The following is an 18,355-nucleotide window of genomic DNA, read 5'->3' as shown; positions in this document are numbered from 1 at the left end:
AAGTAAACAAGTCAAGTAAGGCAGAAGTTTTCATCAGACATCGAGTTTGGGAAATTAAAAAATTAAACATGTTGCCGCAACAAAAAGCGGCGGAACTTGAACGTCCCACACGTCGTATATCCGACTTCCGCACTGTGGAAGTGGGGGAGTTTACAGGAAGCACCTGAACGCAGCGCAGCACCGAGCAGCAGCACTGCGGCGCCTGTGAACGCGGAGGTAAGAGCGAGTTGTCCCGGTCCCGTAGAGCGATTCTACCGACGACGAACACCGACACTCTCTCTCTCCCTCTCTCCCTCTCCCTCTCTTCCCCTCTCTCTCTCCCTCTCTCTCTCTCTCTCTCTCTCTCTCTCTCTCTCTCTCTCCACGCGTGTCGGTCGTTCTTCCGCCGGCAGCTAACTCCGCTAACCGGCCAGCTGTCAAAACAAACCCCGGTTTCCTTCAAGCTAACTCCTCGCTAGCTTCTGTGTGTGTGTGTGTGTGTGTGTGTGTGTGTGTGTGTGTGTGTGTGTGTGTGTGTGTGTGTGTGTGTGTGTGTGTGTGTGTGTGTGTGTCCATAAACGATTCATAACTGATGTTGTCATATTTACTGTAGCTTTGATTTTTGTAGTTTTAGTTTTGGGGCGGATGTTTACTTCACGTTAGCTAACTGGGCTAGCTAGCTTCGTTCGTAGCAGGGAAACTTTTCCACACTTTAGTTTGTGCGCGATGTTCGACTTTCACAACTTTAAATCCGAACTAACCGACTTGTTGCCACAGTTTATGGGCAGGGTATGGCTTTTTCCTTGCGTTTTTGACTTGTGTTTCCTAGGGTATGCCATTTTCCTTGCGTTTTTGACTTGTGTTTCCTACGCGGAAGTTACTGAGAGGCAGTGAAATGGTTATTTGATTTATATTTCGGAAACAGACTTAAAGATACGTGAACTTGTGGCAGTTGGCAGTTGGCTGCCGAAGGTTATGAAGTGATGTTCATCATGTTCGTGACGAGAGGAGAGCTGCAACGATTCGTCGATAAGTCAAACTATTTAGTTAATTCATCAGCAACCGTCCTGATAAATGATTCACTGATTAACTTCTCCGTATCCAGCTGATCGGAAGCTCTAGTTTTTCTTAAGTCTCTTATGACAAAGTAGTGATTTTTTGGGGGGGATTTGACTCGACGTGTCCATCATTAATCAATCGGTCGATTGAGAAGGAAATGACCAGATGAATCGATTATTAAAACCACGATTCGTTGAAGGATGAAATATGTTTCTGGGTGGTTTATTCAACAGATTGATCGATAGAAGTTGCGACTAAATATGTTTCTTTAAGTTTTACTTCGATAGTCCTTCGTGGTGCAGATTCATGTTATAATTCTGTAGTTCACACATTTTTTTTGCCATTAAATGGTGGAAAACTGCTCATTAGAAGCCAAGGTGCCACAATTTAAATGTCTGCAAAGAAAATGGGTTCATTTTAAAGCGAGATCCAAAAAATGGATGAATCAAGAAAATACTTAATTGGTTGGGAAAAAAATTGTTAAATCCTTCAGATAGACTGTGTTGTCTGAGCAACAGACCAAAACTGAGCAGACGGAAATGAACGCAGCAAAAAATCTCCACATTCTATCACAAGGAACAAGTCGCATTTTCTCATTGGCTGTTACTTTTCCTTTTACTGCACAAATCATCAACTCAGATTAGAGCTGCAACAGCATTAGTTAATCGATTAGTAATCAACTACTAAATTAATTGCCAGATATTTTGATAATCCATTAAATCGGTTCAAGTAGTTTGAAAAAGAAAAGTCCAAATTCTCTGATTTCAGCTTCTTAAATATGAATATTTCTGGTTTCTTTGCTCCTCTGTGACAGTGAACTGATTATCTTTGGTGTGTGGACCAAACAAAACATCATCTTGAGTTTTGGGAAACACAATCAACATTTTTCACCAGTTCGTGAACCAAACAACTAATTGATTAATCAAGAAAACAATCTAAAGATGAATGAAACCAGCAGCAGGCTAATGCTGAAAAACTGAACTGAGTAGTAAAAAAAAAAAAAACATAATTTGCTGCATCTATAAAAAAGCTGCTGATGGTGAAAGTGGACCGACTGGATGCAGATGACAATGTGCAGGAGAAACAATAGAGTCTGTGTGGAGTGAATATTCCTGACATAACTGGTGTCACGGTAGCGGCGGATGACCAGTTAACTCGTCCCCTGACTCATCGGAGTTCAGCCGAGTGCTGCCGCTGCCAAACGGCCCCAAACACAAAGAGCCAGTGACGGAGGAGGCAGACCACCACCACCACCCGTCCCCCCTCCCACCCCTTCACCATTGTTTCCCCCCGCAATGAAGCGGCAGCGCGGGTATGCGAGCCGCTCAGCATCTGGGTGGTCACAGGATCTCCAGACGTTTACATGCCGCAGCCCAAACTGAAAACACAAAGTGTTGTTTGGGACCATGAAAAACCTTTTGGCAGTCGCCGTCTTGTTAGGAATGTAGTTAACTATTCAGAAACACATTTTCCTCCGTGTATTATTCTCAGTATCAGGGAAGCTGCTCATCACCATTTTATCTGAAGCTAAGGTTCAGTTCGAACAGAAAAGAGATTTGGTTCGACACCACAGAAAATTAAATGCCAGTGGAGCTCATTCCTCCGCCAGATCCCAAACTTCCCCTTAAATTCAATCAAGCTTTTTTTTTGATCATCCAGATCAATTGAGTCATTTCCTGGGAAATGAGTGAAAATGAAAATTCCTGTAGCCGCCTCAAAATTTCGTCAATTCCCTCTCGGCCCATGTTCCACCCTTCCAACAAGTTGTTGTGAAAATCTGTTTGGTAGTTTTTTATTAGAGAAAATTTCAGGATAAAAAAGCAAGAACAAGTTATAAAATGTTGACATTTTCTTTTCTTTTTATCCAAAAAATACCAAATGGCAAAGAATTTATAATTTTTATCAAATTGTAGGGTTAAACCCTAAAAAAATCAAGACCCCGTCTTTCATTAGTGGAGATTATCATTAGTAAATTATCAAATGTGTCGTCATTTTAGAATTTACTTGTACTTAAAATGATAATATATTAATGGTCTGTTTCCTAGGTAATCAGTTGGGGAAAAGGTCATCTGTAAATTTGATATTTATTCATGTATTTTTTTGAAAAAGTAGAATATAATAATCTTTCTTAGCACAAAGCGTATGCAGAAGAATACTCAATTGTTTTTGAAACTCCTGAACGTCGGATCCAGGTTTGGACAAGTTCCGTCTCTACTCCAGATTAGATGTGAAAGACGTTCCAGTGAGTTTTGTTGACAACCAGTGAGTTTCTCTTTTCCCTGTCTCAACTTCTCATTTCCTCTCCTCCCCTTATTTCCTTCCTCCCTCCCTCATTTCCTCCCTCCGTCTCCCAGATGCAGACCATAAAGTGTGTGGTGGTGGGTGACGGTGCAGTGGGGAAGACCTGCCTGCTCATCTCCTACACCACCAACAAGTTTCCCTCTGAGTACGTCCCCACGGTGAGTGAGTCCGCCCAGTGACTCCGCTCGCCGTTTCCTGTCGCAAAGGAAGTCGTGTTTGTGTCATAGCTGCACTGAACAGGACACACGAACTGAGCAGGAATAAAAAATTCCTGAAAAAGAAAAAGATGTGTGTGTGTGTGTGTGTGTGTGTGTGTGTGTGTGTGTGTGTGTGTGTGTAAACTGGGTTTCTTCTTTTCTGTTTTGTAGTGATTAAAATTTTTTTGTTATTGAAAATCAATTTTGACCATGAAAAAGAAATAATGCCTCTATTTAATAATTAAGGGATCTGTAAGTTGTGATTATTATTGGTGTATTTCCTGTTTTGTTTTTAACAAATGTATGAAATCGTATCTTTTCACATGTCCCCCCCCCGCCCCGCCCCCTCAGGTGTTTGATAACTACGCAGTGACGGTGATGATCGGCGGCGAGCCGTACACTCTGGGCCTGTTTGACACCGCAGGTAAAAACTGACGTCTGCATATGGTTGATAAAGAAGAGTGTGGCGAATCATACTGTTGGGGCATTTTTTATTAAAATGTTATTTTCCCTGTGTCTCCCCCTACAGGTCAGGAGGACTACGACAGACTGCGACCCCTCAGCTACCCTCAGACCGACGTCTTCCTCGTCTGCTTCTCCGTCGTGTCGCCCTCGTCCTTCGAGAACGTCAGAGAGAAGGTTTGTGGAGCTGGTCCTCGAGCTCTCTCTCTCTCTGGCCTGGCAAAATATATGAATATTAATAATAACCACGAGTGTCCTGTTGTAATGAATAATCCCACAGGGAGGAAGAGAGCAAATCCAAAAAATGTAATTCCTATTTTCTTAACTCAAGTTCTATATATTTGGTTTTATTTCCGTTTTATTTTATTCATAGATATTTATGATAAAGTTTATGGTTAAACTGTCATATAAAATCAGTTTCAGATTTTTTTTTCTCATGTAAATTACTGTTGGAATCTCTCCACATGGTTCTACTTACGTGAAACTGTTTAATTCTCTTTCCTCTCGACAAAAGTCTGACGGAACAAAAAGACTAAACTCTCTTGTCTTTCGCAGTGGGTGCCGGAGATTTCGCACCACTGCCCGCGGACGCCGTTCCTGCTGGTCGGGACTCAGGTGGACCTGAGGGACGACAGCAACACGCTGGAGAAACTGGCCAAGAACAAGCAGCGAGCGCTGAGCTGCGAGAGCGGCGAGAAGCTGGGCCGCGAGCTCAAGGCCGTCAAATACGTGGAGTGCTCGGCTCTCACACAGGTACAGTTCCACTGGGACAGTGAGTGGGACTGGAGCCCCCCCAGCGAACCCTCAAGGGTTAATGGGTATAGCTTTAATAAATGTTTGGCAGATTAATCGCTATTTAAAACTAGAAGGGTGCTCGGAAAGTGCCGATGCTCACGCTCGGTCTGGCCCCAAAAGAACTTCCCGGATCCGCCCGGTTTATCCGGATCAAAATCAAGAAGTTAGTTTTTTTTTTAGATTGTTACAATGAAAAAAAATCAACGTCAAGAAAAGTCAACATTTTTCACAACAAATCAATCAAATTGTTCACACAACCGGACACCAGTCCCCTAGATTCCGTCCAGCTCCATGAATAATATTCCCTGGGAAATCTGTGAAGATGTCCAAAAAAAAAAAGCCCTATCTCACAATGTTAAAGAATTTTTTTTTTTAATTCCTGGATCCGCCCCTTTGTCCAGATCCACACCAACATCTTATAGCTTCTGTCTCGGCCCATGTTCCATCCTTCCACCAAGATTGGTGGAAATTCGTTTTTTCTTAATTGCTTAATCCTGTTGACAAACAAAACCGAAACACACGCAGGAGGAACTTATTCCTGTCTTCCTCAATTTTCTTCTTCTTCTTTTTCTGTTCATGATTTGTATTTTCGTTCTTTTCCTCAGAGGGGACTGAAGAATGTTTTTGACGAGGCCATCCTGGCGGCTCTGGAGCCTCCGGACAACAAACCCAAGAAGCGCTGTGTCCTGCTATAGACGCCACGAGAGGACGAGGAGGTGGAGGTGGAACAAGGGGGGAAGGAGAGGGCGGGGAGGGAGGAAGGGAGAGGGCGGGGAGGTGGAGGTGGAAGGAGGGGGGGAAGGGGAGGGCGGGGAGGGAGGAAGAAAGAGGGCGGGGAGGTGGAGGTGGAAGGAGGGGGGGGTGGGGAGGGAGGAAGGGAGAGGGCGGGGAGGTGGAGGTGGAAGGAGGGGGGGGGAGGGGAGGGAGGAAGGGAGAGGGCGGGGAGGTGGAAGGAGGGGGGGAAGGGGAGGGCGGGGAGGGAGAGGACGAGGAGGTGGAGGTGGAACGAGGGGGGGAGGGCGGGGAGGGAGGAAGGGAGGAAGGGAGAGGGCGGGGAGGTGGATGTGCTGGTAGACACATGTTGAAACACGAGTGCCTTCAGCCGTACTGACTTCCTGTTGGTGTGGTGTCGGACACGGACACGGGTTTTCATCATAGATACGCGTCATAACACGACTAACACATTTGAACACGCCGCAACCAGGGAACGAGGTTTTTAATGAGGGTCGAGCAAAACAGGTTCAACTTAGAATCTACAACAAAATTAGGAAAGTATTAACGTTTAAGAATCTTCTGAACTGTGTGGTTGTGAATTTCGTAGGGGGGTTAAAAATAAAGGTGTTTGGCTCACAAACGCAGCGTCGGCAGAGTTTCCCTGACAACAAGGGAGTGAAGGTGTGAGCTGCAGACTCGTCTGAGAATGTTGCTTCTCAACAAAACGGCAATTAGTCACAAATTGATTTGGTTTTGGAGACGGGGTTTTATCGTCACTGTGGCCTTTTCCTCTCCCCTGACGCCTCACTGTGGATAGAACAAACACACACACACACATCGACGTCCACAGATTCAGAACCGCATTATGGAAGTTCAACAGCAATAAATCCATACTAACACAAACAGAGATGAAGCTCTCAGAGTTTCTGGTTCCTGAGATGAAAGTTCCACAACTGCATAGTTTTCATCTGGGGGAAAAAAATTCTAAAATGTTGAAAGCTGCACGTTGTAATTACAACAAGATTTAATATATATAGATATATTCAAAAATAAATTGGCACTGATTCCTAAGATGTCGTTGCGTGAAATGTAACTGAGGCTTGATGTTTTACAGTTGAACCATAAATTTTCTGATGAATAATTATAAATAAATACATTGACTTAAGAAAAGGAAGCGTAAACTATCTTTATGCGTTTATTCTGTAAAATTAAAAGTTTTCATATCGGCAAACACAGATGGCGATATTCTTATGCGTCAGGCTCTGATATCGTCTGAACATGCAGACGTCGTCTGACCAAAGTAGTTTTTAAAGTGAGTTCATGTTAAACTAGAAAAACTAGAAATGCCTTAATGTTTATCAGAGACGTCGTCGTCCTCGTGTGCGACCGTCAACGCCTTAAACATATCTCCCGTCCAGCTCCGGAGCTGCCGCCGCCTCGTCGCTCAGCACCAGTCCAATCCTTCAACAAAAACCTTTGAAAACCAGTTTATATATTTATTTTATGAATCTAATCGTGATCATGAGCAAACATTTCACGACCAAGTAGGTTCCTCACACGCTGCTTCCAGACACGCGCTGACGTTCGGACCGTTTCCTCAACTTTTCCCGACGGGATCGTATCTAAATGTGTCTCCGGACATTTTTTCCCGTGCCAGCCCCCTGGGGGAAATGTCCATGTGAGAAAACAGCAGGAAAATCTCTGGTGAACGTTCCCGGAAATGTTCCTGCTGTTGCGAACGCTCTCATATGTTCTTCATACGTGAACGCCGAACTCCGGGAAAAAACGTCCGGACGGTTCGTGTCCAAAAAACGGCTTTGCACCGACCGTGCGTTCCTGCTCCTCCTGGCTTTACCCGGAACCGGGAGCGCTCGTTGGCGTGTTAGCGCCTCCCGGTGGCCAGGCAGAGAACCGCTGTGGCCAGGAGATCACGAGCAGCGTGCGTCGATATGAACAAAAGCTCAGATCTTAAATCTGAATAATCTAAAACCTAATGAGTTCTACTGTCAGACACTAACGAGGATCTTATTTTCTTTTTGTAATTATTCAAACGAGTTATTAAGTTTATCAACTCGGGTCAGTTGAAGGTTTAATAACTGACGATGTGTCACAGATCTTTAGAATAGATTTCAGTTTGTGTGTCGTGATAACAGATCCAATCAAACCTCAGACCTTTCCCCGTTCAAAAGAACTACAATTCCACTTTGCTCGAAGATTTTTTTTGTTCCATTGTTCCGGAGATGACGGTTTATTCTGATAATGTGCGGATGATCACAAGTATAATATTATTTTTCCTTTTACTCCTCATTGCTTCCCGGGGAACTTTGTTTCAGCGGGACATTTTTAGTTTTTACTTGTCTCTAGATATTTGTACCTTTTACTTGACGGTTGAGTGAGTTTTGTCAAACTAAACAATAATAAGCTTCTAATGGCAGAAAGAAAAAAACACATTAATCCTAAACAGCTGAAGCAATAACCACAGATGTGGAAACCTCTGTATTGAAAGATGAATGTCGCAACTAGTGGGTGTTTGGAAATATTAAATAATTGCAACTACTTGAATGTTGTTTCATGTCGACTTTATTATATTTTTCCTACATTTTAAAATGTTTTTTGTATAATTCTGTCTTTTTTTGTCTTTTTTTTATATAACGAAAGTGTTTTAAAAACTTTCACCTGAAGACAAGAACGTATGATACATGGAAGATTATTTGAAAAACGCATCAATCAAATAATAAAAACATGCACATTATGTTTAACACGACACCTTTAATTTCCCTGATCATAACTCATTATTCTTCAAGCGTGTAATTAACTCCGTGGCATCTCTGACACGCCGTACAGTCTGTCCATGTGGTGCCCTGCAGTGAACACTAGGGGGCGCTGTACTGCTGGTTTTCAATGTGGCCTCGGGGACAAGGATACAGTACGTCGACGACCTGGGCTCATTTTGATTGGCGGCATAAAAAGGATCTTTCAGACGGACGCAGGAGGCTCAGAGCCGCTGCATCCTCCGTCTGACGGACTTATGAAACATTCATTTTTAACCTTGTTTACTGTACATTTACGGCCCCGGATTTTAAAAGACTTTTCTCTATTGTCACGTGTTCTTTTGGAGAACACAAACATTAATCGGCCTGTGTGTCATTTTTCATCTTTTTTTAGACGAGTCTCGACGTGTAATCTTCTGCCACTAGGGGTCGTCTCCAATTAGAAAACAACCATCAGGAGACTTTGGCGAAGCAGCGTGGGATCATGGGAGTTGTAGTCTTCGTGTCAGGGGGCGTCTCCTGGTCCAGGAGCTGAGTTCCCCTTGGTGGTGGCCCGTCCTCGTGCAGAACAAGATGTCCGACCACCGGAATCCTTCACCCGCCTCAAATACAGAGTCAAAATGTCAAAATCCAAGTGACTTCAAACTGGAGCCAAAGTTAATTTTGACTCTTGCGGCAGACGAACAGGTCACGTGACGCCACCGACAGGCGGGCCAATCAAACGCACACGTACCTGGATTCAAACCACACGTTTCTCACAGGGTTTGATAATAGTAGAGCTGCAGCGGTTAATCGGCTAATCGATTAGTAATCGACGACTAAATTAATCAGCAACTGTTTTGATAATTGATTAATTCGTTCAAGTATTTTTTATGAAAGAAATAGGTCAAAAAAATCTGATTTCAGCTTCGTACATGTGAATATTTTTTCCGACATTATTATTTAAAAAATAATCGTTTGTTGCAGCTCTAGAAAATATAATGTGAGAGCAGAAGTCAACTCTACTGTACATAGAGAACACACGTCTGGTCGTGAGGAAAAAGTCACAGATTGTACCTTTAAAGATGTTTAGTCTTTAAAACTCAGCTCCTCGTCAGGCCGTAAATATCTTTTTCTTAATTATGAAATCAAACAGAAATGAGTGTTTGTCTGTGAAGGAAACGTGATTTCTGAATCCATCCAATTTCTGTTTCCATTCGTTTGATTCGCGGCATTAAATTCTAAAATCTAAATCAGATTCTGGAAACTTGTTCTTGAATTTTCCTGCACTGATTTCCTGTTTTTGGACAGTTTTGTCTTTAAAACACTCATATTTCATGACTGATTGTGAAACTGCTCCTGAATCGATACCGTATTTCAGACATTTACCGTTTCTGCTTCTCTAGTAAAACATGATGATATATGATTCATTGTTTTCTTAACTCCACGTCAACATTGAAATGCTGCTCACTCACTGATGCATCAATATTCATAACCAAGGACAATTCAGATTGTGAAACACTTTTAATACTTCAACGGTCAAGGAGGTGAGGTCTGTCCACTTGTCTGTCTCTCTCTCTCTCTGTCTGTCACTCGTCTGTCTGTCTGTCTCTCTGTCTGTCTCTCTCTCTCTCTCTGTCTGTCCACTTGTCTGTCTCTCTCTCTCTCTGTCTGTCACTTGTCTGTCTCTCTCTCTCTGTCTGTCTCTCTCTCTCTCTCTGTCTGTCCACTTGTCTGTCTCTCTCTCTCTCTCTGTCTGTCACTCGTCTGTCTGTCTGTCTCTCCGTCTGTCTATCTGTCTGTCTGCCTGTCTCTCTGACTGTTCACTTGTCTGTCTGTCCACTTGTCTGTCTCTCTGTCTGTCTGTCTGTCCACTTGTCTGTCTGTCTCTCTGTCTGTCCACCTGTCTGTCTGTCTCTCTTTCTGTCTCTCTGTCTGTCCACTTGTCTGTCTGTCTGTCCACTTGTCTGTCTGTCCACCTGTCTGTCTCTCTGTCTGTCCACTTGTCTGTCTCTCTGTCTGTCCACTTGTCTGTCTGTCTGTCCACTTGCCTGTCTGTCTGTCTGTCATCACATAAAAACCACAGAACATATTTCCATAAAGTTGGACTTCCTGTCATTTCTACCTGTTGGGTTGTTGAATAGTTCCAGTTGTTGATCTGATGTGGGATCAGTTTCAGTTTCACTCGGTGTGATGTCATCGTCACCTGACCAATCTGTGCCAACTTGGTGTGTGTGTCTGTGCGGCGGCCATCTTGTCTTGTTGCTGATTCAGCCTCTGACACTTTGACTCGCTGCCTCGCTCTCTGCTGGTTCGGCTGGTTGGTGCATATTATTGGATGTCCAACTGACCTCATTATATAAGTGCGTTGCCGTGGGCAACCAGCCTAGAGAAGAGGGAGGGGAAATTGGGGGGGGGGGGGGGTCGGAAGAGTTGCATCATGGGTTAGAAACCTGACCTCTCTCTTTCTATTTTTTGTCTTCATTTTTTTTCTCTCTCTTTTCTCAGAGAACGCACACACACACACACACACATACACACACACACACACACACACACCGTTTGCCGAAAAAATGATGCATTAGTGAGGAAGAGTGTGAACAACAATACAACGTTTGTTTGTGGCTGAATGTAAAGAAGAAGAAAGAAACACAACAACAAAATGTAAAGACTCACCATTGTTCAAGAAAACAACTGAGCGTGTGTGTGTGTGTGTGTGTGTGCGTGTCAGGCCGTTGTTTTAAAGATCAAGTTTTTGTCTGATAAACTACAGGAAGTGCAGCTCAGACGAGGTCTACACACTAAAGTTGAGCGACATTTCTCTATTTGTGTTGAAGCAACTCGCTCTGTGTGACTTTTGTTGAATTCCACGTGTTGTGTTTGTCATGTGTCATCTTGGTTGTGTTTCGTGTGCGTCTGTGTTTGTTCATACTCTCAATGTGTGGTATGTATATTTGTGTGTCCAGGTTGTTTCTGGAGTGTTGTCTTCTGTGTGTGCGTGTCCCATTCATGTCTTTGTTTGTGATCACGTGTGTGTGTGTGTGTGTGTGTGAGTTTTGTGTCTTTCTGTTGTGTGTCCACGCCCTGGCTCACGTTGTGTTTTGTGTTTTGCACTGACCCATATACTGAAGTGCACATTTTGTTTTGTGTGTCTGTTTATGTTCTCTGATGTATATTCTCAGTGTGTAATACCTTTATGTCCACTTGTTGTGTTTGTGTGTTAAATAGTGTGTGTCTTTCTTGTGTCTTTGTTTGATCTCATGTCTGTGTTGGGTATTTTAATTTTTCACCTTTTTAATTTTTCATGTCATTTGTGTGTGTGTGTGTGTTGTGTTGATGTTTATGTGTGTCATCATTTATATGATTGTATACTTTTGTGTGTGTCTGTGTGTGTGTGAGAGTGGATGAATACCCGTTAGCCTGTAATTTAGTGTGTGTGTGTGGGAGGTGTATACATGTGGGTCTTTGGAATGTTTGTGTCTAATTTTGTGTTTGTATGTGTTTTATTTATGTATGAACTGAGCATTATCTGCAGACACAGCTGTGTGTGTGTGTGTGTGTGTGTGTGTGTGTGTGTGTGTGTGTGTGTGTGTGTGTCTGTGTCTCTGTTTGTGTGTTACACTTTATATTAACACTCACACGCACAGTGCCTTCATCTCTGACATAACTGGTTACCATGCATACTGTGCGACTGATTATTATGGGGTGTTCTTTGTTTTGTCACAACGTGCCCTGGTATGGAATGGGAGGGGGGAGGGGAACAGGGTGTGTGTGTGTGTGTGTGTGCATGCGCGCAAATTCGTGCACATGGGGGGGTGCATACGTATATGAGGGGGAGGTAATTGTGTGATTTGGTATGTGTGTGTGTGTGTGTGTGTGTGTGTGTGTGTGTGTGTGTGTGTGTATTTGCATGTGTGCGTTGAGCAGAGGATCGGGTGGGGGTGGGGTGTGCGTGTCTGCACGGACGTGCGAGCACATAATGTGTGCATGAGAAGGTAAAATAAAATGGCGGCGTGTGTGTGTGTGAGTGTGAGTGTGTGTGAGTGTGTGTGTCTGTGTGTGAGTGTGTGTGTGAGTGTGTGTGTGTCTGTGTGTGAGTGTGTGTGTCTGTGTGTGTGAGTGTGAGTGTGTGTGTGAGTGTGAGTGTGTGTGTGTGTGAGTGTGTGAGTTTGTGTGTCTGTGTGTGTGAGTGTGTGTGTGTGAGTGTGTCTGTGTGTGAGTGTGTATGAGTGTGTGAGTGTGTGTGTCTGTGTGTGAGTGTGTGTGTGAGAGTGTGTGTGTGTGTGTGAGTGTGTGTGAGTGTGTGAGTTTGTGGGTCTGTGTGTGTGTGTGTGTGTGTGTGTGTGTGTGTGAGTGTGTGAGTTTGTGGGTCTGTGTGTGTGTGTGTGTGTGTGTGTGTGTGTGTGAGTGCGTCAAGGCCTCAGATCTAAAATAGTCAAATTGTTCCGGCTCAAATCATTGTTCGTTTTTGATTTACTGTCGTATTTATTCTTCACTTGAACAAGAGAGGAATTATACGCAGGGATTTAATGGAGTTATCAGGACAACACACAAAACCAGAGTCAGACCTTCAGGTGTGAAGACGCCCTCAGACGGACGTCGTCCGATCCGCTGAAGTTATGTGACGTGGTTTTCTTGATTTCTTTTTGTTTTTGTCAACGTGTGTAATTGTTTAAACATCCACCGGAAATCAAAAAATATATATATCATACGATATCTGATTTTAATATCGCACAGATTCACAAACTGTCATAGATGTTGCTCTGTGATGTGAAACTGTCGTGTGGACTGAACCTTCATCGCTGTTATCAGACAAAATCCATCTGCTGATGAAGATCAGGATGACGATCGAAAAGCTCCAGAAAAGACATCACAGGGAACTGCTGGTGAGAGATTCGTTCCACGATCAAGAATCAAGAATGAACTTCAAGATTCAAGATTCCTTTTACTGTCATTCAGCAAAACACAGACATTTGTAAAGCATGCAACGAAATAACAAGCATGGCTGCTTTCAAAACACAAAACGGTAATAGAATAGAGCTCTACGAATAAATACATGTATATGAAAAGAAGATCTGTACAAGCGACTGTGATGTAGTGAACTTTAGAGCTGCAACACGTCATCTGAATTAAGCGCCAACTGTTTTCGAGTCACAATTCTCTGATTTCAGCTTCTTGAATGTGAACATGTTCTGGTGCTTTGCTCCTCTGTGACCGTGAACTGAACATCTTTGATGAGTGAACAAAACAAAACATCGTGTCGAGGTTTTGCGAAACACGATTTTTCACCATTTTATGAATCAAACAACTAATCGATTAATGGATATATGTAGAATATAATGGTTAGTTGCAGCCCTATGGCACGTACATAGATAAATAATGCAACTGCACGTCCTGGTCTCGAGAGCCCTCAGGTAGAACTGGGAGGGGCTCGACCTTCAGGTTCGGGAGCCGCCGGCCAAACGTGTCAAATAAACATCAGCGTCGACAGATCCGCCCGACGCAGGAAGCAGGTTCGTACAACGTCACATAAAACAACACAAGTCATATCTGTCTGTATCTGCGGTGATGTGTAGCACTGTGCTAGCTGGAGGAGGGTGGGGGGGGGGGGAGACGTCACAGATAGGAAGGCTGGGTATTTTGAGCCTCTTTAAGTGGCTGCTGTTGGGAGAGAGACATACTGTACTTCTGCACTTCGACAACCTATAAGACAGGAAATGATCATGGCGGCGGAGGGAGGGGTGGGGGGGGGGGGTGGAGGGAGGGGTGGGGGGGTGGAGGGGGGGGGTAGAGCAGAGAGAAAGAAAGAGAGAGAGAGAGAGAGAGAGAGAGGAGGAGAATTAGCAGTGTGATTATTATGGAGTGGCGGGCCGAGCAGTGAAGAAAGAAGGAGGAGGGGGAGGAGATGGTGGGGTGGGGTGCATATTATGGGATGTCCGTGTTGTCAAGTGGGAGGAGGGGCGGAGGCAGTGAGGTAAGAAGGGGGGGGGGGATTATAGTCTGGCCTAAGACTGTTTTTTGTGTGCGGTGGAACCCCCCCACCACCACCACTACCCCCCTCCCCCACATCTTTGTGTGTATAGGATATATAAATATATATCTAGATATATAAATGTGTGTGTGTCAGAGACGTGGTATCTATGTTCAGGTGCAGAGTGACTCAGGCGGTACGAGACGGCGTCGAGGTAGCAACACAAAGGCACGAGGCGAAAAAAAACTTAACTGGCAAACTATCTGAGCACAATTCACAAGCCTCCCCGTCCCCTCGGAGCCGGTTTAATGTGCTGCACTTGTTTACTGCACAAAGTCTTCATATTCATCACATCCACTCCCGTTGCACAGCAGGGAGGTTTTTTTACGCAACCCCGAAAATAGAAGCTGATGACTGACTCGATAATCCTTGAGTCAAAACTGCACCAAAACAAACAAAAATAAAGTCCAGCTGTTCCAGTTTACAATTGTTGGGGCTTTGGTCCCATCTACATTACAACGGCCTGGTGGTGAAGTGGAAAATACATTTTCCATCTCTGTGCAACTAAGCTACAAATTCCTGGAGATGCATTTTGTAGACATCCGTCCTTTCAAGATGAAATCAGAGATAAAGTGGAAATCTTCATAGAGAAAGACTGTGTGTAAAGATGAACGACGTCACGTGTCCCAAAAGTGAAACCAAGTCATCTGGATCGCCCCCTGGTGGCTGGCTGCAATATAGCTCATAAACCCCGCCTCCTCACTGTTCGCGGTTTCTGAAGATGGTATCTTTCATTTGAGGTCTAATCACACTGATGTTTGTTCACATGTTCGTGTTTCTGATTTGCTTTCCATTAGTTATTTGACGATATAAAAACGATGTGAAACGTCATGATTGACAGCTGACACCAATTTCCCAAACCGAAAAAACAAAAATCCTCCGACTTTTCCTCTGGCACCAGCAGAGTTTTGAATGAAACGTGGAGATGGATGGACGGTCGGGGAGTTTGTGGACATTTGCGTTCTCACGTACAGGAAAGACTCAGGAAACTGTCGGTATAGAACGAGATGGGCTTGTGCTAGAAAAGAACTCGGACGGGACGTTCCAAAACAGGTGTACGTGTTCATGACAAGACATATCTGAGAGAAATTTGGTGATTATCAATCGCTGCTTTAACACATTAAGTGACGTTAAGGCTTTTCATGTGAAGGGTTTTGGGACGTCCCCAACAGACGGCTCTCCCTGAACACACTAGTAGTTGTCGCACAGAGAATGAAGAATCGGGGCCGTTCAGATGTCGCCGACGTCGTCATCTGCACACTGCGACTGTGGACGTTGACTCGTCTGTTTCTGAGAGCTGATAGAAACCGTCGACGTCGGGGAAAGGTGCGGCGGGCGGAGGACGGACGTCTCTTTGACGATTTGAGGCCCCGCGACATCACCGTCGCTGACATCGCGACAGTCCTGATGTCCCCAAATCAAATGTTTTTCCCTCTCCGATGCTTTTGTTTTCAGCTGCCGCTGTGTGTGTGTGTGTGTGTGTGTGTGTGTGTGTGTGTGATTGTGTGTGTGTTATCTCATGTGGCAGACGTGCTGCGTCTGATCAAATCCATCTGCACTTTGTTATCTGATGCAGCTTCACATCGAGCTCTGTGGGGCAGGAGGGGGGGGGGGGGGCAGTCGAGAAGTATTATGGTATGCATTTTGACTTACATGGTAATTTGACCCCGCCTGTAACCCCTCCTCCCTCTGCCACCACCACCACCGCTACCAGCCCTCTGCTTATCTCCATGGCGACCAGCAGCACAGGAGCACTATTATGGTCTGTACACCCCCCCTCCCCCCTCCTCTTTTTCCCTTTTTTGCCTCAGAAGTGATATTATTATCATTATGTGATGTGGTGGTGGTGTTTGAGGGGGGGTGGGAGGGGCGTCGAAAGCCGTGCACGAGGTTTCTATGACAACTGCCCCCAGTATTCTTCTGATTGGTGATTATGGGATGTTACCCCCCCATCCTACACCTCCCCTCCCCTCCCCAAATGCACACATGAACACTGTGTCCATAGTCAGGGAAAGGAGCCTTGTGGGGGAGGGGGTGGAGAAGATGCAAACGCAGAGAGAGAGAGAGAGAGAAGGAAAAAAAATGGGGGAGAAAGAGGGAGAAGTTGCTTCTTAAGTCGTTCCTCGTGTCGGACGGTGTGAGGGGCACAAAGCGAGAGAGGGAAGCTGCCGTCGGCAGCGGGACAAAGGGGGGAGGCCGGCGTCAAAATGAAGGTGTGCTGAGTCAGAGGCGACGGAGAGAGAGGAGCCCGAAGTGGGTCAGAAGCCAGTGTCGGGGTGGTGCGTAAAAACATGCCCACATGAATAATGCATCACATGATCCATGAATTCTGCACGGATGAAATAAATAAATAAATAAATAAAAAGATCTCTTCGCGTCACTAATGTTTCCAGTTTGGTCCGACGTGGAGCTCCTTCCTTCGCCCTCACTGCTCAGTGATCAGCGCCGCCGCTCGACGAGCTGCGTGAATAATGCACACTCTCCGTGGTAAATTAGCGCCAGCTGTCGTCTTTTTGCTTATTTGCAAGTTTCCTTCCCATTCCACAACACAGCATAGGGCCAGATGTGTGTGGACACCCCCTGCACGGGGGGGTTCCTCTAATTAAGAGAAATGTCACAGCTACAGCGAACTTTTATATGTCAGACTTGTGAACGTGTTTTCTATCTTCCTGGCACGTTTGAAAAAGGCCCCGTCTTATATGTCCGGGGGAGCAAGCGATTTGTAAAGATGTAAAAATCAGCAAATATTTCTTCACCGTCCGTTAGCTGTCGCCTTGTCGGCTCAGCCCTGAATCTGTAAATCGGAAGCAAACAAAAAAACGGTGCGGACCGCACCACACAACTGTTAGTGCGTTTACATGCAGTTTAAAAACTAGATTATTTGCAGGCATTACCTCGGTTTCTCAAACGCTATGTAAACACCTTTCCCCGGTCAGCAGACCTGGATTATTCCTTTAGTTAACCGGGGTAAACTCGGGTTATGCTCCGTAGGTCATAACTGCCCCTTCCCACTCCGCTGCAGTGGTTTCAGACCCGGAAATAGAAGAGATCAGGTCTTTGTAAAAATCCTGTCTCGCATTTAATTTAGCCCAAGGTTCAGGGATTTGGAGTCGGATCATCCACAAATATGTGACCGGTCTTGTCGTCCAATTGATTTCAGACGTATTTTTGCTGATACAGCAAAACAAAAGCCACAACAAAGCTTGTTAAAAGCGTCTCCGGGCTCGAAAGATGACCGGTGAGCTCCCAACGATTAGTCGACAAAGAAACTAAAATTGTCGTCCGTCAAAATGTTACTTTTGAGTGACACCTTTGAGAAATGAATGAATTCTTTGGTATCAGTTTCTCAAATGAGAATATGTTCTGGTTTTCTTCTGTCTTTTGTAATGGTCACCTTGGGATTTCAGGGATTAGGGCTATCGACCAAATGGCTGATCAATTAATGGAAGGATAACCTCAAGGACACACAATGGATGCTGTGTCGACATGTTCTTTTGTTGTTGTTGTTGACGTTTCCTCCATGAGGGAAATGAAGTGGCGGCCATGACGCGTCGAATACGGTAAATGCTAAGGAGAGGAGCTTCGGTTCGTCCTTTTCATGTCTCCTTTAGCGAAGGATACACGGAACCAGATAATGCCATCCCATAACAAATTATTGATCCACATCAATAACTTATAATGGCTTATTGTGAGTGCAGTCAGATTCTCTTGGCACCGCTGCTGTCTTTTCCTTATGAATCCGTCGCCACCGCTTTCCTTGACGTCATGACGTCGTCCATCAAGGTCGAGACACGGTGGTTAGGAGAGGACGCGGGAAGTATTTTTATTTTGGGGGGCGATTCGACCGCAGGCCGTGAGTTTTGGGGAATGTAAACAAAAACTCGTCAGGATGCCTTTAATCAATAATAAAAAATATATAAAAGTTATGTTTTCGTCCACGTACATTTGGCCTCACATTATATTATGGATAATGCAAATTTGTTGGCGACGTCGGCAGAGAGAAACTTCACACCGGCAGCGCAGCCACAGCAACAACGTATAACTTCGTTAGGATTGTTTCTCGGGGG

At 44.6% G+C, this 18,355-nt stretch overlaps 1 protein-coding gene across 2 annotated transcripts; it reads left to right on the top strand.

Annotated features, from left to right (window-relative positions):
- The first annotated feature begins 96 nt into the window (after positions 1-96).
- Positions 97-9,683, top strand: LOC118292270 (cell division control protein 42 homolog). Of its 2 annotated transcripts, none has more exons than XM_047330403.1 (7): positions 97-216; positions 3,393-3,497; positions 3,888-3,960; positions 4,066-4,175; positions 4,554-4,751; positions 5,399-5,509; positions 8,673-9,683. In XM_047330403.1, the coding sequence occupies exons 2-6, from the start codon at positions 3,393-3,395 to the stop codon at positions 5,486-5,488; spliced, it is 576 nt and encodes a 191-aa protein (XP_047186359.1). In that variant the 5' UTR covers positions 97-216; the 3' UTR covers positions 5,489-5,509; positions 8,673-9,683. The 2 variants fall into 2 exon arrangements, with proteins under 2 accessions (XP_047186359.1, XP_035476958.1); XM_035621065.2 differs by having other exon boundaries at positions 5,399-5,515.
- Positions 9,684-18,355: the final 8,672 nt, after the last annotated feature.

Source organism: Scophthalmus maximus, chromosome 22 (assembly GCF_022379125.1).
Source record: "Scophthalmus maximus strain ysfricsl-2021 chromosome 22, ASM2237912v1, whole genome shotgun sequence".
In the NCBI taxonomy this organism is placed as follows: Eukaryota; Metazoa; Chordata; class Actinopteri; order Pleuronectiformes; family Scophthalmidae; genus Scophthalmus; species Scophthalmus maximus.
The sequence above is the reverse complement of the archived record's forward strand: the minus strand, read 5'-3'. Positions and strand labels throughout refer to the sequence as shown.

Bases quoted from the DNA above. Each gene is read 5' to 3' on its own strand.
- LOC118292270 (XM_047330403.1), top strand. From the start codon at position 3,393: ATGCAGACCATAAAGTGTGTGGTGGTGGGTGACGGTGCAGTGGGGAAG. The intron at 3,498-3,887 runs GTGAGTGAGTCC...CCGCCCCCTCAG, and splicing joins CCTCTGAGTACGTCCCCACG to GTGTTTGATAACTACGCAGT. The intron at 4,752-5,398 runs GTACAGTTCCAC...TCTTTTCCTCAG, and splicing joins AGTGCTCGGCTCTCACACAG to AGGGGACTGAAGAATGTTTT.